At 36.8% G+C, this 23,759-nt stretch overlaps 3 protein-coding genes across 6 annotated transcripts; all 3 read left to right on the top strand.

Moving 5' to 3' along the window:
- The first annotated feature begins 4,897 nt into the window (after nt 1-4,897).
- On the top strand, nt 4,898-5,437 carry LOC137748112 (G-type lectin S-receptor-like serine/threonine-protein kinase RLK1). The gene has a single exon (XM_068488197.1). The coding sequence runs from the start codon at nt 4,898-4,900 to the stop codon at nt 5,435-5,437; it is 540 nt and encodes a 179-aa protein (XP_068344298.1).
- Nucleotides 5,438-9,234: 3,797 nt separating this feature from the next.
- Nucleotides 9,235-11,847, top strand: LOC137748113 (G-type lectin S-receptor-like serine/threonine-protein kinase LECRK3). The gene has a single exon (XM_068488198.2). The coding sequence runs from the start codon at nt 9,346-9,348 to the stop codon at nt 11,770-11,772; it is 2,427 nt and encodes an 808-aa protein (XP_068344299.1). The 5' UTR covers nt 9,235-9,345; the 3' UTR covers nt 11,773-11,847.
- A 4,954-nt stretch (nt 11,848-16,801) lies between these two features.
- Nucleotides 16,802-23,534, top strand: LOC137747280 (protein EMSY-LIKE 3). 4 transcript variants are annotated; one of them, XM_088679639.1, is made up of 10 exons: nt 16,802-17,209; nt 19,610-19,818; nt 19,907-20,019; nt 20,140-20,404; nt 20,497-20,715; nt 20,809-20,877; nt 21,979-22,225; nt 22,314-22,378; nt 22,487-22,550; nt 22,905-23,534. In XM_088679639.1, the coding sequence occupies exons 1-10, from the start codon at nt 17,182-17,184 to the stop codon at nt 22,925-22,927; spliced, it is 1,302 nt and encodes a 433-aa protein (XP_088535765.1). In that variant the 5' UTR covers nt 16,802-17,181; the 3' UTR covers nt 22,928-23,534. The 4 variants fall into 4 exon arrangements, with proteins under 4 accessions (XP_088535765.1, XP_068343462.1, XP_088535770.1 ...); XM_068487361.2 differs by having other exon boundaries at nt 16,855-17,209; nt 21,979-22,221; nt 22,310-22,378; nt 22,905-23,170; XM_088679644.1 differs by lacking the exon at nt 20,809-20,877 and having other exon boundaries at nt 16,855-17,209.
- Nucleotides 23,535-23,759: the final 225 nt, after the last annotated feature.

Here is a 23,759-nt window from a genome sequence, read left to right as displayed (position 1 = left end):
TAGTTTGGTCAAGCAAATATGACCTCATTTGGGTGAATTTCAATGCTTTTACTAGATCGGATGCTTTAAACCTTAAAAATGGTATAAGATTAACCCATTTTGTCAATCACAGATTCTTGTCCTTCCCAATCAAATTTTAGTAATTGGTACTTAATTTCGTGGGACTTGAAAGCCGAAAATCTTCTTTTGGGGTTTGATGGATTGTGGAAGTTGTGTGATTTTGGAAGCAGGTCTACCAGTCACAAGTGCAGGGTGCTCTGAGAAGCCTGAAGAAATAAGTAGAGTATTCTAAAAAGCACACAATACCTGCCTATAGAGAACCTATGGTTGAACATAAAACTTTATTTTCCAACTTGAATGTGTGATCTTCGGAGAAAATAAGCGCTGTATTTTTACTTATTTATGTTTGATGAGGAGTGTAGGAAGCCTTGTTCCTTTTTCTTTGTGCTTGCCTTGTGTTTTTTATTAGAGCATGTCATTGTCCATAGAAAATTCAGACTTGGAATTCTCTAACAATCCACCGCTAATTGATTACGTCCAATCCAAATAAGATTGATTGACTGAAACAGGTTAGGCAACACTTCTGTTAATTTTAAGATTACGCCAATGATAACCAATAATAATTTGATGCTAACTAAAAATAAGAATATCGCTTGTATTGAAAGAGGACAATAATACAATCAAATTCAATAGACAAATTGCAGAATTAAAGAAGCAAAAAATGAAATGAATAAACAAAGCACCGTAAATATGACCGACATCGCAAGTAACGATGGAGATAAATCAACATGTGTATGTAACAAATTGTCTATCTAACAAGAGGATGAAAATCGTTAATAATTCTACCGTTGGAAGAGGTTCTAGATTCAAATTTTACAAAAAGTGTTGAATATTTTGCTTAAAGAGAGTGTTATCAAGAGGATGTAAGCTTGTTTAATTAAAAAGTCAATTCAATCTCTGTTGCAGTTTAGGTGAATATTAACATGTGAAAATTAATGGGAGTCAAAAACTTGATGAACATTAAAGTCCAATCATTCTTTTGACTCAAAAAAAATTTATATTGGTTTCTCTCCTAGTGTGAATCTTTCCAATCATTCTTTTGACTCAAAAAAATTTATATTTGGTTTCTCTCCAAGTGAGAGTCTTTCTCCCTTATTGAGAGTTTTTCTCACCCTTTTGTGTGAGGTTTTCAAAGTCGAGCAATTCCAATGGCACTGACCCTAGCTTCGGCTAGGGTCGGTTACAGTTTCCCCCTTTCTTTCCTTCTCCTCTTTTCTTTTCCCAATTTGTTTCGTATGTATTACCCCGCTGGTATGCCTCATTCTTGTTCACCCTTGGTTCGATTTTCAGCCATGTATCTTGTTGAGATTGTGTGTAGAGCTCTAGTGTTTCCACCAGTTCGGGTATTTCCAACACCACCACTTTCTCATTGCTATCTGCCTTTTTCAGCAGTGTTGTTTATGGGTATTCACAGACTTCATCTTGATAGTTGGCTTCTATGCCTTAGTTGTTGGCTATCCTTACTTTGTGACTGTGTTTGCGGAGCAGATTGGAATTGGATGGTGCATTTGATGAGGTGTTGTTTGGTTGTGGGTAAAGAATGGTGTAACATCCCACATCGCCCAGGGGAGTGTATCCTGTAAGCCTTATATGTATATATTCTCATCTCTACCTTGCATGAGGCCTTTTGGGAACTCACTAGCTTCGAGTTCCGTAGGAACTCCGAAGTTAAGTGAGTTCACGCGAGAGCAATCCCAGGATGGGTGACCCACTGAGAAGTTCTTGTGTGAGTTCCCAGAAACAAAACTGTGAGGGTGTGGTCGAGGTCCAAAGCGGACAATATTGTGCTAAGGCGGAGTCGAGCCTGGGATGTGGTAGGAGCCTGAGCCGGGATTTGACAATTTGGTATCAGAGCCAATCCCTGGCCGGAAGTGTGTTGACGAGGACGTCGGGTCCCTAAGGGGGGTGGATTGTAACATCCCACATCGCCCAAGGGAGTGGATTATGTAAGCCTTATATGTATATATTCCCATCTTTACCTTGCATGAGGCCTTTTGGGAGCTCACTGGCTTCGGGTTCTGTAGTAACTCTGAAGTTAAGCGAGTTCGGGTGAGAGCAATCCCAGGATGGGTAACCCACTAGGAAGTTCTCATATGAGTTCCCAGAAACAAAACCTTGAGGGTATGGTCAGGGCTCAAAGCGGACAATATCGTGTTATGGCGGAATCGAACCAGGGATGCAGTAGGGGCCCAAGCCGGGATGTGTTGGTATCAGAGCATGATTTGTTCAGAGCATACTTAGGACCTTCTATTACTGTAGTAATGTGTCTATCATGATGTCATTTAGAAGTCACAACTTCCAGATTTGGTGTCATTCGGCTCAGTTGTGCAAACCTTTCTCTGTTTGAATTGTCACCTTCTGGTTGAAATACAACAATTCGTGTCGGGATTGTGCCTCAGTAGTAATGAAGTGGATTGTTGGATGACTTTCAACATCGGATGGATACTCTACGACGTGCATTCTTGGGAAGCGATGTGTTTTAGAAATCTCAATTTGAGGAAGTCTGGTCAAGACCAGTTGTAGATCCGTAATGGCGATGCCATTCTACAACATGCGTTCCCTAGGAATTGCGGGTGGAGTCGGCTCTACATCGAAATCTTGGGAAACAGAAAAATCTTAACGGTACGAGTTGGTTAAGATCAACTGGAAATCTGAATCGGTGATGTCACTTTGCGATATGCGTTCCCTAGGAATGGTGGGCAGAGTCATATTGTAGTGGTAACTACTCAAAATATTCGAAGTGCATGCTAGAGAAAGCGACAATCGTTAGTTGTTGCGAAGTTTAATAAGTGCTAGTTGTGATTTTCAGTTTAAAGGCTTGAGATTCCACCATATTCATCATTGTACGAAGATCGAGCTTTGCTCTGAACTTCTCTAGACTCATTAAGCTTTGGTTTGCTCAAGGGCATCACTTTAAGTTAACCAATCGTATCACTGCATGCATACGCATGATGCTTTGTATCTTTCTTCTTCGTCATTCTGTTGGTTCAGAGGTTATATGTTTAATTTTTGAATTTTGATTCAGCTCTTACAAAGTAATGTGAATTTCGAAATGTCTTTGGCCTCGTCAAATCTTATAAGCAATTCTTAACTATTCTTGAGCTTAGATTTATTTCCTTTTGGCTAAGAAACCCGTCAACCTTATTGTGATGATTAGCCAAATAATCATAAATAGTGACTTCTATTTCTACAACTTCACCTTCCTTCGTTGGTTTGTTTCTCAATGTGAACTGGATCATGCCGGAACATTCTACTGAGGGTAAAAAAAAAAAAAAAAAAACAACAACAACAACATTTGTTCTCGGCATGGTTTCTCACTCAACTAGATATCTTGCACTCTAGATTTAATGGACTTGTTTTGATCCTCAAATTCTTGATTGTTCTTTTAGCCTTCTCTACATGGTTTCTCGCTCAATCAGTAAGGAATTCGCGATCGATCGATTCGGCGGAAGTGTGCGCCCAATTCTTTTCGATTCGAACAGGAATATTTGGGGCATAACCTTTTCACAAGCTCACCAAACTTACCAGAAAGAGTTCCACATGGGTGTGGAGTTTGAGCCGTCTTTTGGTAGGAGACTAGTGAAGATTGTAGTGTAGGTGATCAGCAGATTGCATCACTATCTTCATGCTGAATTGAATGGTCACCACTCATTATCCTACTGCAATTCATAATGATCATATCGTACTATGGTAGACCTTTTCGATGATGTGATGTGCTCATCTCAACGCATATTTCCACTGCTTCACTTCCGAACCTTATTGTTGTGAGTATGTGGATGTCGAAAACACTTCTAGCTGATCTGTTTGGTGCACTCTGGAATGGCACCACAATGCGATCGAGGCAAGAATCGGAAGATCTTTACACTTCTCTTGAATGATGTGTGCTCTCATAGGGTGTTTAGGTTGATCACTTGCGAGTCCTTCTTCTTTCCACCAACTTTAGCCTTGTTTGACTAGAAATCTGCAACTAAGCAAAAATGGAGAGATGGATTGAGCATTGCAACAATTCCCAAGAGATACTGCTTGTTGGGAAATGTGACTTCTCGTTTTCTGCTTGCTTGGCTTGAGCTTTTAAGTTTGCTATTAACATGGTAGCCACTTTTCTTGAATCCCAAGATACCATTTTCAAATGGGTTCTTTACTGGTGAAACTTTAGATTAGTTGGTCACATTTAAAAGAATTAAGGAGGATTGGATGCTTGGTGCTAAATAGAGTTTTTACGACGGTAGTTTCTGTTTCGTCCGGTTTAAGTATGACGCTTTTTGCGACCTGGTATAAGAGTTTCTACAGGTAACAGTGGTTGTTAATGGAGTTATGAGAGCTTGTTTTCGGATGATCGAATTTACGACGTGTGAATTGGTACACCATTAGAAAATTTCTGCTTGCTTATTGAGATAATAAATGTGTGATCGGTATCGTGGACGGCCGACTATGGTATCAATAACTTATTCATTGGGTTTGTTAAGCAAGTGGGCATGAAGATTCACCTTCAGCAGTTGTTACGAATTCGCTATTGTTGAGGCTCGACCCAAAGACACATCTATTCTTAGAGTACGTGACATTTCTTATGCTTGGGCGAGACCCATTCTCATTTTCCAATTTTAAATTTTTAGTATAGGTATTTTAACTTCCATCCTTTAGTTATTTGTTTTTGGCGTTACAAATGTTTTGGGGAAAGTATCTCCGTTTTCAATTTTAAGTTAAGCACGAGTTTTCAACCTATATGTTAACACATATCTATTTTGACGCTATAGTGTTTTGCGTACTTATTTTTGACCTTACGTCCATATACGTTTTCGACTTTATATCTTATTAAAGTATGATTGCAAGAGGACTCATGTACCTGCATGAGGAGTGTAGCACGCAGATCATCCACTTCGATATCAAGCCCCACAACATACTTCTAGATGATTCATTCACGGCAAGGATTTCGGACTTTGGATTGGCAAAGCTTCTACTGAGCGATCAAACTCTTACTAATACAGTTATCAGAGGGACCAGAGGATATGTTGCACCAGAATGGTTCAGGAATATTCCGATTACTGCAAAGGATGATGTTTATAGTTATGGGGTCATGTTATTGGAGATCATCTGCTGCAGGAAGAGCCTTGAAATGGAAAGGGAAAACGAAGAAGAAGTGATACTAACAGACTGGGTTTACGATTGCTACAAGGAAAAAACATTAAAGAAGCTTATAGAAGATGATGAAGAGGCAAGAAATGACATGAAAAGGTTGGAGAGGCTAGTCAGGGTTGCAAATTGGGGCATTCAAGAGGATCCATCCTTAAGACCGACAATGAAGAAGGTTACGCAGATGCTTGAAGGAGTGGTTGATGTATCCGTGCCTTCATGTCCTCTTTTTAGTTCAGGTTACTAAAATCCACATGTTATGTTTTGTATAATTCACTTTAGTAGTGTGTCACATTAATGGCATATATTTCCATAGGATGACAACAACCTTGTTGATAGGTGCATTATTTATATATTTTCATGTTAATTATCCCTAAGCTTTGTTAAGGAATTGAATAGGGGCGTTTTGATATAGGCGTTTCGTTTTTTAGTTTTTTAGATTAAACATACACTCCTTTTGAAAATTTGATCAAACATTTTCCTATAATTTTGGTTATTAATTTCAGTTTTTCACGTAAGTTCAATTTTGTTTAGAATTTTAGTTTTTCACGACTTCTCTTGGACATTTTTATTTTTGTTTTTTTCTTTTCCTATTATCCCTATATTTATGCATTTATTATCCATCTCTATGCATTTTTTTTTATTGGTTGTTATAATTTTTACTTTTTTTATGAATATAGTAGAATATTTATAACAAAAAATTGTCAGATTTTATTATTTAGAAGAGCCAACACATAATAAAGATTTGTTCGATTATATAGCTACGTCTAGTTATCTATAATATGGACACATTTAGTTTTATAGTGGATTTGATTTTTTGTATTTCTCGGTACATTTGGAATGTAAATATATCAAAAAAGGTTATCTAATAGAGACATTTGCTTTTGTGGTACATTTGAGATTTTTTGTTCATTTGGTCTTTTGGTACATTTGGAATCTAAACGTACCAAAATGGTTACCCGACAATGGGCACATTTGGTTTTATGGTACATTTGGTTTCTCTGTACATTTGAAATCTAAACGTACCAAAAGGGTTACATAACAATAGGTACATTTGGTTTTACGGTACATTTGAATTTTTGGTACATTTGGTTTATCAATACATTTGAAATATAAACGTACCAAAAGTCGATACTTTTGTTCTTAAATGTACCATAAGTTTTAACTATAATTTTTATATATCTATATGTGAAAAAAATATGTATTGAAGACTTTTTATGGAGACATTTTTAATAGAAGAGAATTTTTTTTTAAAATACTGATAATAAGGAAATGAGGAATTAGTTAATTAATTTTTTATTTTATTTTATTAAAAAAAATATCATTTAATGCGTAGAAGGGGATTCGAAATTAAATTCCTATATTATAGGCAATTAGTTGCTAAGCTACCTTATGCCTCTATATAAATGCATTTAAATTAATGACATGGAAATTAAATAAAAAGAAAATTATTGAGGTGACAATTGATCAAAGCACCTTAATCAAATCTTTAAAATGGATGAATGTTTAATCTAACAACTATAGAAAACATGTAGGGCATTCTAATTTTCCCAATTGAACGGGGCATAAAAGAGCCTTATTACTTTCATTTCCTAAATTTCAGCCAATATGTACATTTAGAATGTTTTTGGTGATAATTCGATTTTTCGGAGGAGTTTTGATGCATGGCCAATTGGAGAAGGAAGCTAAAAGGCTGAAGCTCATTGTGTCTGAATTTTATAATTTTCCATCGGGCCATTCATTCCAGTTTTACAAATCAATCCCGCGGAAGTTGTTTTCTCGTCAGAATTGCACAGTTGTGGGAGAATGAAGATTTGGAGTCTTTTCCCATTTTTTCTAGTGGCGTGCGAGAGATTCTTGGAAAGATAAGAGATAAAGCTACGTTTCCCATATTTTTACATAATTTTCCAGAAGATAAATCGATCACAAATTTAGCGTGCAAGACAGATGACATGATTCCTAGGCCAAGAAGGATTCTTTTCTAGTTTGTGTCATTAATTGTTTAGGAATTAGTTTTATTTAGGAGAGTTTCTCCCATACCTTACAGGGTTTTTCTAGTATAAATAAGGTGTCCTAAGCTCTCTCTAGAGATCTACCCATATCATTCACACCACTACATCATTCACCCTCTTTGCCATTTGAAAATGAAGAAGAGCGTAGGGAAGTGTTTTGCCATGGACTCCGAGTTCTATTTTCCTTTTATTTTTATTTCCATTTGTAACTAAGTTATTTTCTAAGGTTTATGATAAAGACATGACATGAATATTTGTGAAGTACTTTGTTAATTATTATCTGATTATATGTCATGTTATATTCTTAATCTTTGTGGGTATTTTATACTAGATTCAGATTTCTAATGACTGATCACTTTTAGAAATTTTGCATTTAAATATTTAGATAAATCTACGAAGATGACCAATCAATTAGGTTTATTGAAACTAAGATTAAGAAAGCATAGTCAACATGATCGTATTCCGCAGAATCCATGGCTAAATCTTAACTCGAAGTTAACCCTGTTGAGGTTCTTTCCATCTCCATTTTCACCGATCCTTAGTTATGGTTGACCTGACTTATTAGGCTCACGGGCCTTAGCTTAGATTGGACAAGTAAACTTCCCTTAATAAAGGACATAGGCTCACCGACCAAAACCACTTTAACTTAGGGATTTATTTTGGATACAATTAGGTAGACTAAATTTTTAAATTAAATTTGAAAATTAAACAATGTATCATTAATAGGAATAATCACATTAATCAACACTTAAATAATAATTCAATTATCAACAACCACATTATTTGATTTACAAAATATGTTTAAAATTTTGATCTCTCTCCCGTTACATCATTACCCATTATTTTATTGAAAAAAATATTTAGGAACTTATTTTTCACTCATGTGATAATTCAAAGACTAAAAAAATAAACAAATCGCACCAAATCATAATATCTCAATAGGATTTTAATCAAATTGATCCCATAGTTAGGTCAAGCAAATATGACCTCGTTTGGGTGAATTTCAATGCTTTTACAAGATGGGATGCTTTAAACCTTAAAAAGATATAAGATTAACACATTTTGTCAATCACAGATGCTTGTGCTTCCCAATCAAATTTTAGTAATTGGTACTTAAATTCGTGGGACTTGAAATCCGAAAATCTTCCTTTGGGGTTTGATGGATTGCGGAAGTTGTGTGATTTTGGAAGCAGCTCTACCAGTCACAAGAGCAAGGCGCTCTGAGAAGCCTGAAGAAATAAGTAGAGTATTCTGAAAAGCACACAACACCTGCCTATAGAGCCCCCATGGTTGAACATAAAACTTTATTTTCCAACCGAATGCGTGATCTTCGGAGAAAATAAGCGCAGTATTTTTACTTATTTATGTTTGATGAGGAGTGTAGGAAGCCTTGTTCCTTTTTCTTTGTGCTTGCCTTGTGTTTTTAATTAGAGTATGTCATTGTCCATAGAAAATTCAGACTTGGAATTCTCTAACAATCCACCGCTGATTGATCAAGTCCAATCCAAGATAGCTACCAACAATTTTTTAAAGCTAATTCTAAATAAACAAGATTGATTGACTCAAACTTGTTAGGCAACACTTTTGTTAATTCTAAGATTACGCCAATGATGAATAAACCACCGCTGATTGATTGACTCAAATTTCACAAAAACCGTTGAGTATTTTGGTTAAAGGGAGTGTTAACAAGAGGATGTAAGTTTGTTTGGTTGAACAGTCGATTCAGTCTCTGTGGCAATTCAGGTGAATACTAACTAACATGTGGAGATTAGTGGGAGTTAAAAACCTGATGAAAATTAAAGTCCAATCAATCTTTTGACTCTTTGCAAAGGAAAACAGGTGCAGTGAGTCTTCTTTTTCAACCTTGGCTGTCTAATCTCTGATGAATCTACCAAATGTTGAATAAACCATTTATCTAATAGACTAATAACACCAGCCGGGTCAAGCTTGACTATCCTAATTGCCAGAGTCGTACCTGGGACTTCCAGATACTTGAGGCACTTGTACACATGATTAAGCAGCCACGCCTACGTATATATATTAGTAGAATTATCTTTGCTGCAAATCTGCAATTATTATTTATTTATGCAACCTTTTGGTTCCATATACTTTCTGTGCTCATCAGGTTGTGTGAAAATTGGCCATGTCTGCTTTCCTTCACTTGCTTGGCCTTTTACTTGTAGTTGTTGAACCACTATGTGTAGCAGCTCAATCTGCTGCAAATATTAGCTTGGGGTCGTCCCTCACCGCATCTGAAGACACATCTAAATCGTCATGGCAGTCACCCTCCGGGACATTTGCTTTCGGGTTTCGCCACGTCGGTGATCAAGACACCTTCTTGCTTGCCATATGGTATGACAAAATACCAGATAAAACCATAGTTTGGTATGCAAATGGAGACGCTCCAGCTCCCAAAGGATCGAAAATTGAGCTCACCGCTGATGGCCAATTCGCGCTCACCGGCCCAAAAAGCCAAGAAATCTGGAAGCCTGAGTCCGTTCTTAGTGGTGGAGTTGCGTATGCTGCCATGCTTGACACAGGCAACTTTGTGCTTGCAGGCAAGAATTCTGATTACTTATGGCAGAGCTTCAAGGATCCCGCCGACACCATTTTGCCAACCCAACTGCTGGAGATTGGCGAAAAGTTGTATTCTAGGCAGACTGCAAGCAACTACTCGAGGGGAAGATTTCAACTCCAAGTGAAACAAGATGGAAGGCTAGTTTTATATCCGGTTGCCTTGCCTACGGAGTTCGCATACCCAACATACTATGAGAGCAACACTGCCGATGCTGCCGATGATATGAATACAGGCTTTCAGCTGCTGTTTAACGAGTCAGGTTACATCAATATTGTCACAAGGAATGGAAGTATCGTAAGCCTCACAAACAAAACAGTGTCACCAATGAGAGATTATTATTACAGAGCAACACTGGATTTTGATGGGCTTTTCACACAATATGCTCACCAGAAATCGCCAAAAAATGGTAGCTGGGCGTCCTGGTTGCCTCTCTGGTCTATCCCGGACAACATTTGCTTCGATGTAAATGGTGATTTGGGAAGTGGACCGTGTGGATACAATAGCTTCTGCAAACTGGATGCAAATAGAAGACCAATTTGTGAATGTCTTCCTGGCTTTTCCGCTTTGGATTCAAATAATAAGTTCGGTGGCTGTAAACAGAACAGAATACTGACTTGCGAACAAGGCAATTCAAAGCTAGAAGATTTGTACGTTATGCATGAGTTGACTAATACTTTTTTTCCCACTTCTGCAAACTATGAGCAAATACAGCCGATGAATGAAGATGATTGCACCAGATCTTGCCTTTACGATTGTAATTGTATGGTTGCTGTTATCAAAGAAGGCACCTGCTGGAAGAAGAAGCTGCCAGTCTCACATGGAAGGCAGGACTGGAATTCGTATGGGAAGGCTCTCATTAAATTACCGAAGTCTGACGCTTCTTTAGAGGATCCACTTTCTCCAGTCTCAAACAGGGGAAAAAAAGATCAGAAAACTCTCATCTTAGTCGGAGGACTTCTTTTGGGTAGCTCTGTAGTTCTTAACTTTATATTTCTTGCAGCGATTTCTTTGGTTTTCTTTTATGGATACAAGAAAAGACATAATCTTACTAGTAGTGCATCAAGTATTATGGAAGCAAATCTACGCTTGTTTACTTATAAAGATCTAGAAGAAGCCACAGATGGATTTAGGGAAGAACTTGGAAGAGGTGCTTTTGGCACTGTGTACAAAGGAATCATATCATCCATCAGTTCAACAAACTACGTCGCAATCAAGAAGTTGGACAAAATGGCGCAAGAAGGTGAGAAGGAATTCAAAGCAGAGGTGAGAGCAATAGCCAGGACTCACCACAAAAACTTGGTCAGATTGCTTGGGTTCTGTGATGAAGGGCCAAACAAACTTTTAGTCTATGAGTTTATGAGCAATGGAACATTGGCCAGCTTTCTCTTTGGGATTTCAAGGCCCGATTGGAACAAACGAATTCAAATTGCTTTCGGGATTGCAAGAGGACTCATGTACCTGCATGAGGAGTGTAGCACGCAGATCATCCACTGCGATATCAAGCCCCACAACATACTTCTAGATGATTCATTCACGGCAAGGATTTCGGACTTTGGATTGGCAAAGCTTCTGCTGAGCGATCAAACTCTTACTAATACAGTCATCAGAGGGACCAGAGGATATGTTGCACCAGAATGGTTCAGGAATATTCCGATTACTGCAAAGGTTGATGTTTATAGTTATGGGGTCATGTTATTGGAGATTATCTGCTGCAGGAGGAGCCTTGAAATGGAAAGGGAAAACGAAGAAGAAGTGATACTAACGGACTGGGTTTACGATTGCTACAAGGAAAAAACATTAAAGAAGCTTATAGAAGATGATGAAGAGGCAAGAAATGACATGAAAAGGCTGGAGAGGCTAGTCAAGGTTGCAATTTGGTGCATACAAGAGGATCCGTCCTTAAGACCGACAATGAAGAAGGTTACGCAGATGCTTGAAGGAGTGGTTGATGTATCCGTACCTCCATGTCCTCTTTTTAGTTCAGTTTGCTGAAATCTACATTATGTTTTGTATAATTCATTTTAGCAGTGTATCACATTAATGGCATGTATTTCCATAGGATGACAACTACCTTGTTCTCCACAATTTTCTGTTGATATAGGTTAAATACAAAGTTTCGTATGAATTGAAACAAGAGCACGTGTATAAAATATTATTTTTAATAATGAAGGGGTTACAATCTCTTTATAAACTTGGAACTTTTTGATTCAACCTATGAAGATGTAAAGTGTGCGTTGTTGATCCAAGGGTCGCGCTGTCTTGATCTTGGATGAATGGATGCCGCGAGGTTTTGGCTCTTGGTAATAAAGGAACTAGCACGTGCAAGGTGCTTGGCAGTTTTTCACAAATGTGGCGAAGAATGCAGAGAGCATGTCATGTCTATGATTTGAGCGACACATGGTGCATGTCACATAAGTCCTAGCACATCGAAATTTAATGTGCTGGTGAAATAAATGTTCACTGCAATTTCGATGTCTACAAAATTATAAGCCTGGTTTCGTTATCAATCTCATGGGAGAGAGCTTTAAGTGTAATGTTATTGCCGCCTTGTAAACATTGTTCAATACTTGTTTGAAACAAGTTTTGACAGGGAGAGACACCTCTATTTCATGGTATTAGAGCATGTTGTCTCACGTGTGAAACACAACGGCTGCACGTGTTTCATATCATTTCGTTTGTGTTGTCTACGTGTTAGGCTTGAAAATTCGTCACACCTTAGAGACATGTTAATCAAAATGAATCTCACATTGATGGGAGAAGTGATCTTGTATAAACTTATAAGAAGTTGAACAGCTCTCCATATTACCAATTAATTTTATGATGAAACTTCAACTTTCTTCTTAATCGTGCACCACCTCTAACGGATCCTTCTGCCGCGTCCAAAGAGACAAGACTAAAGGGGCAAGATGGGCCGCGAGGGAATTGAGTTCGTTGGAGGAATTGGATTTGAGAGGAGCAACTGGTCCTTGGTGGGATCGTTAGAGCCGGTCGTTATCAATAACAACACGACCTGGATGGACAGTGGCGAGTAAGCCATGTTTTTCTTTTTGCCGTTCAGTTATGAGCAGTTCCTTAGTAGTTGTGAGTGTGACATGGCTTAGGTTGCTGATGGATTTTTTGAGATCCGCGTTGAAACTGACCGTTAATAGAGGAGAAGACACCATGCAAGCAAGTGGGATATAGTTAGATAAGGATCGAACCTTAAGACAATTCAGTACAATGATATAGTTTACACTAAATACAGAAAGGAGTTTACGGTTGTATGAAGAATTAAACCTTGATAATTAACTAGCTTTATATATGTAGGAAGAAAAACATTTGACCTTTCGATGCCATCTCTTACTTTCCGCACAAGTAAATACTTACCTCCATTTCGTTAAGTACGCAGGGTTGATGAAAAATAATAAATCTTTTATCAATTTCTTTTTTCTCTCCCCACTCTTGACTGTGTGAAGAAGTTGGTGGGGAAGGGAAGGAAAGATGGTCATGATTTGTTTTCCATTATTTTTTTTTTCTTTTTATTAGTTATAGTAATTTCTAACCTTTGTAAAAGAATTCAATTATAAAGAGTCGTTTTATGAGGTAGCACCTCACATATTGTTCTTTTTTTATTTGTTTATTTATTATCAAACAATAGATTTGTTAAATTAGGAAGCCAACAAGGTTCGAACTCATGTCATGATGTAAGGGCAAGACCTCGTCACCACCAAAAAATATCTTAATACATCTCATTTAGTTACCTAAACTACCCACACACCCACACACTCCACACATCACATGCCAAAACCAATCTCAAGTATTCGTCTTCACCACGACCACAACAGACAAAATTCTTGTGTGCGAACATCACCGGAGAAGAATATTCATGTACAAACCCATTTTCTATTCAATACTGTGCCATACCAGTGTCCTCATAAACCTACGGGGAAAAATTGAACAGGAACATTTCCTTCCATATCCTTTTTTTTCTTCATACATACATGAACATTTCCTTCTCGGAGGCCTTGCTATTAAAGTAGAACAAAGGCAGAAGCCACCTTCAAGTATAACCAATCTCTTTCTAACAAAAATAGAAGTCCAAGCATGACAAAGTGTAATAGATTCCTTTTATTTGTTAGTAGAACACCACTGGGCGTATAAGTTGTTGTCAAAATTGCAATCACTTATATTTGGTTCCTATTTGTAGCAGGATCGTGTGTGTTCATGATTTGTGTATTCTGGATACAGGGAAGCAAGTTGCATTGATAAATTTTCCTGGCAATGTCTAGTTAAGAGCATTTACAGGACCTAAGTAGACATTCATATTAGTACAAAAAACATATTTAGTATTAAATTCTAACATGGGGTGTATTCGACAACACGTGGACCGTTAATAAAACAATCCTAAAAACATGATTGTGTCAATTTCAGTCATCATACACAAACCACAGAAGTTGTACATAACGTTGTTTTTTATGGTTCCAGGATTTTTTGGTGGTTCAACCAGTCCCTACATCCGTACCGTTGTCGTCCCCGTCTTCAGGGTCCCCTCCCCCTCCGTCATGGCTGAAAGTTAACTTTGATAGGGCTGTCCATGGCTCAAACAAAACAGGGGGGCATTTGGGGTGGGTTTTCGTGACAACAATGTGAATTTGTGGGAGGTTTTGTCCACAGAGTTTCTCCAGTTAGGAAAGGTCTTTGACTTGCTAATTCAGTTTAGTCTGCTAATTTAGTAGCACATAAACTAGTTGGTATGGTTTTGTTTTTCAATTTGGATTCTTGTTGGTTTGATGATCAACCGGACTTAATTTGTGATGTCTTACTTATTGAATTACGATCATTTTTAAACGAAAAAGCCATATAGTTTCAACCAAAAAAACCATTTGTTTTTTATGGTCACACCTTTACAAATTTTACTAAAAAAATAATTGCTTTTGTATAATTGATTATTTTCACAAGGATAATGTTAGGAATACCAAATTTCTATACCAAATTTGCTAACCAAATTATTTGTCACCAATAAGAAATAAGAACGTTCATCAACATAATTTGATTTACAAAATTTGGTTAAAAATTTAATCTTCCTAGCATTACCGTTTTCACAATATAACATGAATATTTTTCTTTTTAAACACAACAATACAGAAATAACCCCTAAACTCGATGCCAAAAATTATAGTTGTTGATGCACAAAATCAATGAGACTTTTGAACAACGTAAAATGTCAAGTTTGTAACATTTGCATGATTGCTCCAGTCACCTAGTATGGATAATATGTAAAGAGATAAGGATAGGGAAGTAAACACAAGATGTACCTAGTTCATCCTGAGTTTGGCTACGTCTATGGATATAGGAGTTCTCATTAACAGTGAAAAGTTTACATAATACATAGGTTTAAGCATAATCATCATTGTGGGTTCTAATGACGAGTTTAAGTACAGTAGTGACATTAACCTCTAATTGTAGGAGAATTGTCTTCCTTTATAGTTGAAGAGAGTCGCTCCTTTCCTTTCGCGATTGATGTGGGACTCTAAGGTTTTATTCTGATGTTGACATGTGTCGTGTTATGATTGGTTTTTTGATTAGAGAGGAACTCATGTGCTTCGGCAAAAGTGCCTCATCATGAATCCTTCAGTGGGTCTCTGAAGGTAGAAGTTGACCGATGCTTGGTAATTCAGGATTGGTAAAGTATGGTGCAAACAAGAATTATATTAATATTGTGGATAGTGTGGCAAGATAATTTTAGTGAAGAATGAGAGAATTTATCCCAAAGTTTAAACATTATAGAATATTATTGATAAGGAAAAAACATTATATAACATTAAAATAGAGATGCTGAAAATAGAAAAAAAAAATTCAAATTAGTTAAAATTGGTAGACTAAAATAATAATTCAAAATTAATGGAGTTCTATTAAATTTAATATATTTTTATATTTTTATATACTAAAACCTCCTTACTAATTTGACCCAAAAAAAAAACTAATTAAAATGACTTCAAATATTTACATTTTAATAAAAAATCATTTACTAACTTTATTTAATGATAAGGACAAAAGAATAAAATAAAAACACAAACTCCCCTTTTTCACACTCCCCTCTTTTCACCCATTGCATTAAGAGGCTTTATTTTATTTTACTTTTTTGCTTAGAATAGGAAAAAAACTTCAAATCAAATTACATTTCCTATTTTTATTTTCATGGTGTTCTTTCCCAGTAGCACTCAAGATGATGAGAGATTTTTCAATGTGTCTAGACATAGGGTGGTACATCATGTGTCTTTATACAAGTGGTGAGATTCTTGTATTAAAAAATTAATAACATAAAAAATAAAATTTTCCACCACTTACATAATAACATGTGGTATACCACTTGTGTTACAGCACAAGGAAAAATTTCTCCAAGATGACACCCAAGATCAAGAAATTGGATGGAGAGCTACATTTACTATTGTAGGTATGTAAAAAAATGTGAGGGAAGATACTAGGATCTCGTACGATGTATTTTCATGTATATAATAAATAAAATATATATATATATAACTGATATATGTAGATTTCACTCTTACCTACTTAAGACAAAAGACATAATATATACACAGTGTAGTACCGTTAAGTTTCATATATAGTGCAGTACCATTAAGTTTTATAAATAGTATAGTACCGTTAAGTTTCATAAACAGTATAATATTGTTAAGTTTCATAAATAGTGTAGTACCATTAAGTTTCATAAACAATGTAGTAAGTCTTATAAATAGTGTAGTAAGTTTCATAAATAGTGTAATACTATTAAGTTTTATAAACATTGTGGTAAATTTCATAAACAGTATATGTGAGGACGCACATGTCCTGTGTGTCAGTTTTTTTTTAATATTAAAATTATGTCTTCATCATTAAAATTTAAGTTCTTTTATTCTTTTCTATTAAAATTTAAGATTTTTTTTATTAAACTTTATGTTTTTTTTCATTAAATAAAATTATAATATGATTTTTGGTTAAAATAAATTTAGGCTAAGATGAAAATATCCAAAAAAAAAAAAAAAAAAAAAAAAAAAAAAAACCTCCTTTCCAAAAAGGAAAAAGAAGAAAAAAAAATCTCGGCCTATTATAATACTGTGAAGAGAGTGTGGGTATTCTTCTCCAGTGGCAGTGATTTCTCCTCCAAGTCCGACCGCCGCTAATTTCACTCTCTCTACTCTTCAAAACCCCCACTTCTCTTCCTCCAATTCTGTTCCCTGCAGAACATACAAGGTACACTCTTGAATCTTCCACAACGACGACGTTTAGCTGCCGGTATCTTGCGGCGTCGTTTGGTGTTGTTAGGACCTCAAAGTCTCTGGGAGTGGTTTGGAATCGCTGCCAAGTTCAGCGCTAGAAATTGTTGGTTTTTGGATTTGGGTTTGATTGAGGCTGTATCAACTGCTCATGGACTACGAGCCGTACGATAGCAGCGGTGAGCTTCCCTTTCAAAGATTCCTTTTTCCAGTAGTTAGGGTTTTTGAAGTGATTTCTCTGCTTACTTTGGGTTTTGGGTTACTTTTTTATCATAATTCTCTTTAAAAAAAAATCTGTGTATGCCACTCGGAACAGTAATCGGGGGTTTTGGGGTTTGTTGCAGTGAAGGAATTAGGGTTTTCCCCAATGTAATGATGGTGTTTAGCAACTTAAATTCACTTTCTTGGCCACATTAGATGTGTTTTTCTGACACAGCTTGACCATTTGAATTTGGAGCTTTAGTGTCAGGGATTGTAGATACATTCACATCGAAGTAATTTACTTCATTACTATATACAGTCATATACATTAATGAGCTCTTCTTGGTTTTTGGAACTTGGGTTATTTTGGGATCGATGATTTATGTGTTATTAGGTTGCTGAAGGAGGATTTGAAATCGATTTGTTCACAATTCAGACCATTCATTAGTTGACACAGAGTGAGGTTTTGATTGTTTCAGACAACTTCATACTTAGATAAGAGAACGTGAAAGAAAGAAGAAGTAGGAATTAAATACAAATAATTTAACATATACTTGAGAATTAACATCGGTAAAGCTCTAGACTGTCTGTTGTTCCTTTGCAAATACCGCTGCAGACCATATTCCAAAGTTGAGGGAAAAAAGAAGGAATCTTTTTGGATTTTGAGACATTGGTTTTTCCAAGTTCTTTTCAATGCACAAGAAATTATTTAATAAGAAAAAGAAATCATCTTTTTAAGCATGATTATGTATTTATTTATATTGGGGTAATATCACCCAAAGCAAATATGCATGTTATGGCATAGGGTCAGCAAAAGTATCTGCTGACAGAAAAGAGCCCTTGAATCTTCAAGGAGAGCACCTACACTGTATGTGGGTTATTACTCTGTGCACCATTTGAACTTCTTTCCAGTGTTGGTAGGCACTAGTTTATGTACTTGAAGTCCGGTTTATATTTAGTTTCAGTTATTAAACAAAGTCTACTATGGTTAAGCATATTCCATGCCATACCTGAGTTACAATATCTTGTGAAATAAAAACCTATGTTATGATGTATTACACTTTCTTTTCATTAGTATCTCTTTTCACACATTTCTTTTCCCATCTCCTGCGTATCTCACCATTGTATTTGGGATGTATTTATCTGACAACATGCTTCCTGTGCCATACAATACATTATGACATATACTAGCAGTTTAACTGGTTTAATATAAATATGACTTGAGAGGTTCTGGATGTTTGTTTATTTTTCTTGGTAAACTGGGGGAAATGAACCCCAAAACCTGCTACACTAAGTTATCCATCCAAATCAATGGGTCCTGGAAACCCCTAATACATTACCAACTAAACTAGATCCAACCCAGTAAGGAGGATCATCAAAATAAAAAACGCCTAAACCCAAATTAGGACTCCAATTAGCTAGACAGTTTGCCACGCAGTTTTTCTCCCGGTAGACATGGCAAACTTCACAATTATTGATCTGTCTCATTAAAGAACAGCAGCTAGCAACCAATGCAGAAAGAGGGCGAAAACTTGCAAGCTCATACATCTGGATAAGCTGAACAGCAATGGCGGAGTCCATCTCAACTATAAGATTGCTTATACCTTTATCAACAGCAAGTTTGAGTCCAAACAATAATCCCCATATCTCTACTTCTAAAATCTCTCCCCTCCTCCGAGAACCATCAACATTATGTTTAAACTTACCGGTCGCAGGAGGCTCCCAAGCAAGTAAGACCTGAAACTTTCAAGCTTTCTCAGAATTAAAATTAGAAGCCATAGACCATCCGGTAACAGCAGGGGAGATGATCTTCTTGGGGCCCGGATGTTGTTTATTTAAGTTATACTTGATATGGGAAAGGTAGTTTAATGTATCTCAAGGATCTAATTAGTCTGGAAGTTGTTCTCTAAAGATGGGTTTTCCTGACGTGGTCTTCGTTTTACAAATAAAACTCGTGGTGCAGCTAATCAGCTGTTTGAACTTGATGTGTAGAAGGGAACCTCTGGTTTAGTTGCAAACTTCAGCTTTTTTTTGGTTGAAATTGCCAACTTATTTAGTTCTTGGGTTTGCACCTGTACCAGAAGTTAGAGATTTGAGAATTTTTATTGCAATTTAACTTTTTTCTATACATTATTTTCACTCAAAAGACATATCAAATAGAAGCTTGTAGAACTGTGTCCATGCGCTGAATCTAAAATTGGATGAATGCATACCTCCTTGCTTGTTATGCATAGACAATGCATCGACAACCCGCAAGATATTCTCTTTTTAATTTAGTGTTCCATATTTCTGTGAATTCTGGCCATACTGCGTGTCTCATTTCGTTCTCATTATTGATTTTTGTTGCATCCATTCTGAACCCAAAAAAACAATTGCAGGAACTGATGACGATTTTCCTCCATCACGCCAACATAGAGTTCCCCGAGGGGGTCGCGTTACAGGGAATGGAAGATCTGGTGGGGGTTCTGTCCCATATCCTAGGATGTATGGTGAAACTGACATGGAAGCACAAATTCACCAGCTTGAACGAGAAGCATACAGTTCAGTTCTAAGAGCCTTTAAAGCTCAAGCTGATGCCATTACTTGGGTACTTTTGTGATCTATTTTTTTCATGGATCAAATTTTAATTTGTTTGATCAGGTTTAAATGAGTGCTACATATATGTATTTTCTCAGGAAAAGGAAGGTCTGTTAACAAACCTTAGAAAGGAGTTGAGGTTATCGAATGAGGAGCACAAAGAACTTCTAGGACGGGTTAATGCTGCAGATGATGTCATAGAGAGGATAAGGTCTGATATATTGAAGTATCAAGATACAAGCTTTTCGTTTAATTGAGAAATGGGAACTATTCATTAGATTTTTTTTTCTTCTTGTCTTTTAATGGGTGCTGTGTTGGGCAATGCCCACAGGGACTGGAGACAGGCTGGTGGGGTTCAATCGGGCATGTTGAGTACCGTTCAAGCAGTGCATGATCCAATACCTAGTCCTACTGTCTCTGTATCACGCAAGAAACAGAAGATGACCCAGTCAGTACATACGCAGTCCTTTGCTGGGCCAACACCACCATTTCATCCACAGGCAGTTACCACATCCCACCAGCCATCTTCGTCTACTGTAAAACGAGGATCTGTCCCAGCCCCAGCCTCAGGAGCTAAGGGCAAGAAACATAAACCCGTGAGTTGAATATGGAGTAAAACAAAAAACAAGTATGCAGGTTATTTATTCACTTATTTATTTGTTTTCCTTCGGTCACATTCTGCTAACAGGGTCAAATTTTGCCTGGTGCTTCTTCAATGAAGCAGTACCCTTCCTCGGGTCCAACAGGAAGGGGTCAAGTTTCGAATAGAGTTTCGATTGGTGACGTTGTAAATGAACCTGCTGAAGGAAAGACAAATGATTCCTTGATTGGGAGGAAAGTAAGGACTAGGTGGCCCGACGACAACACCTTTTATGAAGCCATTATAAAAGACTACAATCAAGCGGAGGTATCTTTTGCTCTTACAAGTGTTCAAGGAGTTTGAAGTAACGTAAAGCCATGTACCTGACATTTGTTCGTTTTTTTCATTTCTGAATTTTAGGGACGGCATCATCTAGTCTACGATATTAATTCGGTAAATGAAACATGGGAGTGGGTTAATTTATCAGAGGTATGCTTTGCAATGAAGTTATATTGCCAACATATCGTTTTCATTACATTGTGTTCTGCAAATTATGCATTGTAAACTTTTGAATATAAGTGGCCACTTGAGGTTTGTTTCTTCTTGAATTTGCTTTTTTAAAATGTAATAATATTATAGTGCTTAATGTTCTCTGTGTATGTACTTCAAACATTCTGACACGACTTCCTAAAAATTTTCTATAATGAATTTTTGTTGCTTCTTGCTTTCTACTCTTTGTTAACCAATGTTTTCTGAATTGTCCTATTTGTCCAATTGGGTGCTGTTAGCTGATTTATGCTACATAATTAATGCAACATGCTCCCATGCCTTTTGCTCCTACTAAGTAGCTTCTGTTCATTCCGTTGCCACCATTACTTGATTCAAAAAGTTTGTTAATTTTTTGGTGTACAAACTGTGAAGTATAAAAGGTATCTGACAAGGGACATTGATGTGAACTGATAGGAGAGACAGAGAGGACAAACTATGGGTTTCAAGGGTCTATATATTACAGGAACAGCCTTGTAATATTACAGGAACAGCTTAATGGTTAAGAAATCATAATTAGGGCCCATTTGGGAGTGATTCTGGGAGGGAGTTGCTTCTCCCCGGAAGTCATTCTGGCCCTTCCAGGTTCAGTCCCAAATGATCACTTAACCTAACAAGCTCCACATAGTACTAACATTCCAACATTAAAAGAGATTATGAAATTAGAAACAGGTGCAACCAAGCACCAATGAAAATGCTCATAGGATATCCATCTCACTCTAGCTATCACATTGAAATCCTTATCAGGTATGCTTAGAATATTTCAACGCCCATAATAACTATGAAAAAGTTAAAAAAGAAAAAGCTTGACAACTTAATCGACTGAATGCTAACTCTATATTTTGTGGTTACAATACTAACACTATATTTGGTTCACACTTAATGGGACAGAATCAACAGGGTTACAAGAAGGAAACAGAAATTCATTTGGTTTTCATGTCCTGTTTCTGAACGATGACCGAGTGGATTTTTCTCACTCATTGATGATATATAAATTTCAGATGTTTTACATATTTTCTCATTTTGGCTTAATTCCTTGTGCAGATATCTCCAGAGGATATTCAATGGGTAGGTGAAGATCCTGGAATCTCTCATCGTGGGGGTTATAGTGGATCTGGTCATGGGATGAATAGATCTGTAGGCCGTGACAATGTTCCAGTTACTGGAAGAGGTAGAGGGACCCCAAAGGGTCAAACAAGAAAAGATTTTCCGCCATCACAAAATGGCATTGGAAAGAAGGCTCCAGACAATATCCAGTTACTTCACACAGATACCTTAATTAAGGAGGTCGGTAAAAGATTTTTAATCCATGTGTAGTCAATATATTTATTTTTATTGGCCCGATGCATACTAAAGTTTTGTTAAATTTGAACAGGTAGAAAGGGTCTTTGGTGAAAACCACCCAGACTCTGTTGAAATTGAGAAAGCAAAGAAAGTGTTGAAAGTATGAAGGATAATCTTAGAAATATTTTTTTTCCTTTTGATCCATTTTCAAGTTTCATCACAAGTTTTTCGTTCTTATTTCCAAAACTGATCTATTGGCTTTGAGCAGGATCATGAACAAGCACTCATTGATGCAATTGCAAAGCTTGCTGATATTTCTGATGGTGAAAGCGGTAAATTATTGCTTATCTTGTTTTGGTTTTCATAGCTTGCCTTGTTGCATATAAGCTTGTAATTTATTAGTGTCCACCAAGTCTGCTTATGCAGTTTCATATGAGCCCCCTATGAATTCCGTGTCATTTTACAGAAATTTGCATCAAACACAGAAGTGTATAATCTGGCACTTAATATATATTCTGGAAATAGAATAGACATATCTGAAATGTATGGATGGGAACAAATACTTTGGTGTGTATCATCTGTTTGTAGCTCAATTATTTTTCGGTTAATAAATTATTTCAGACGGCGTCTTCTGTATATATGTGAACTTATTTTAGTTTTATTTCCTCACTTGATGCCTCCTGTAGGACCTTTGCCTTTAAACAGCTGATGGTCGCCAACACACTTGTTACACGGGCAATCAATGGAATTGAGAAGGATAGATGGCTGGTTTTAAAATCCGAAGCAGTCAAAAGCGCATGAAGGGCTGGAACAGTAAGATAGGAAATGAGGGTGCGGAAGTGAAACAGATATGGGTTGAAGTGAAGGCCGCCTTTTTGTACAATGTTATATCTTTTTATTATATAACTTTGTCACCCCAACGTGTTAAAACTCTGGGGCTTGGGTCTTTCCACGATAGGTGTTAAGAGTTACTGCAGTCGGGCAATAATTTCGTTATAAATGGTGGGCAGGCATTGTTAACATAGGAAAGAGCTGATGCCTCTTGTAACATTGTTTCTAGTGTTAGTGTGCTGTCTTGTGTAAATTATTTTTACTGCCCTTTAGCTGTTGCATACATGTGAGATCTTATACTCTCTCACTCTCTTGGTTCCGGTTCAACTCGAGGAGTCCCTCCCGAGTTTGTACTGATAACTCGAGAAGATACGGAGATCCTGTTAACTTCAAAAAGGGAAAACACAGTGCAAATATTATTTTTGATTTATGCTTCGAATAAAATAAAAAATTCTCTTGGCGTAGTGCCGTTTCTCTTTTCGGTATTGGAAGAGGTTTCAATGTTTCTCAAATCTCTCATGTTGTCCTCTTAAGATAAAAAGTATCTAAACTCGTGTAAGAAGTGCATCAGATGCAAAATTGGGGCATGTTTACTTGGTACAAATCAGAAGGAATGAATATGCTATGAAAAATCTCACCTTGGTTTTGGATCATACGTTTATTTTTCCGATGTGCCCTACCCAAACTCAATGAGACTTTGTCTCGTGTTT

The sequence above is a fragment of the Pyrus communis genome, chromosome 2 (genome assembly GCF_041283825.1).
Source record: "Pyrus communis isolate YQ-2024b chromosome 2, ASM4128382v1, whole genome shotgun sequence".
NCBI lineage: Eukaryota > Viridiplantae > Streptophyta > Magnoliopsida > Rosales > Rosaceae > Pyrus > Pyrus communis.
Note: the sequence above shows the minus strand (reverse complement) of the source record. Positions and strands in the feature narration are given on the sequence as shown.

Bases quoted from the DNA above. Each gene is read 5' to 3' on its own strand.
- LOC137747280 (XM_088679639.1), top strand. From the start codon at position 17,182: ATGGACTACGAGCCGTACGATAGCAGCG. The intron at 20,716-20,808 runs GTATCTTTTGCT...TCTGAATTTTAG, and splicing joins AAGACTACAATCAAGCGGAG to GGACGGCATCATCTAGTCTA. The intron at 22,379-22,486 runs GTATGAAGGATA...GGCTTTGAGCAG, and splicing joins AAGCAAAGAAAGTGTTGAAA to GATCATGAACAAGCACTCAT.
- LOC137748113 (XM_068488198.2), top strand. From the start codon at position 9,346: ATGTCTGCTTTCCTTCACTTGCTTGGCCTTTTACTTGTAGTTGTTGAA.
- LOC137748112 (XM_068488197.1), top strand. From the start codon at position 4,898: ATGTACCTGCATGAGGAGTGTAGCACGCAGATCATCCACTTCGATATC.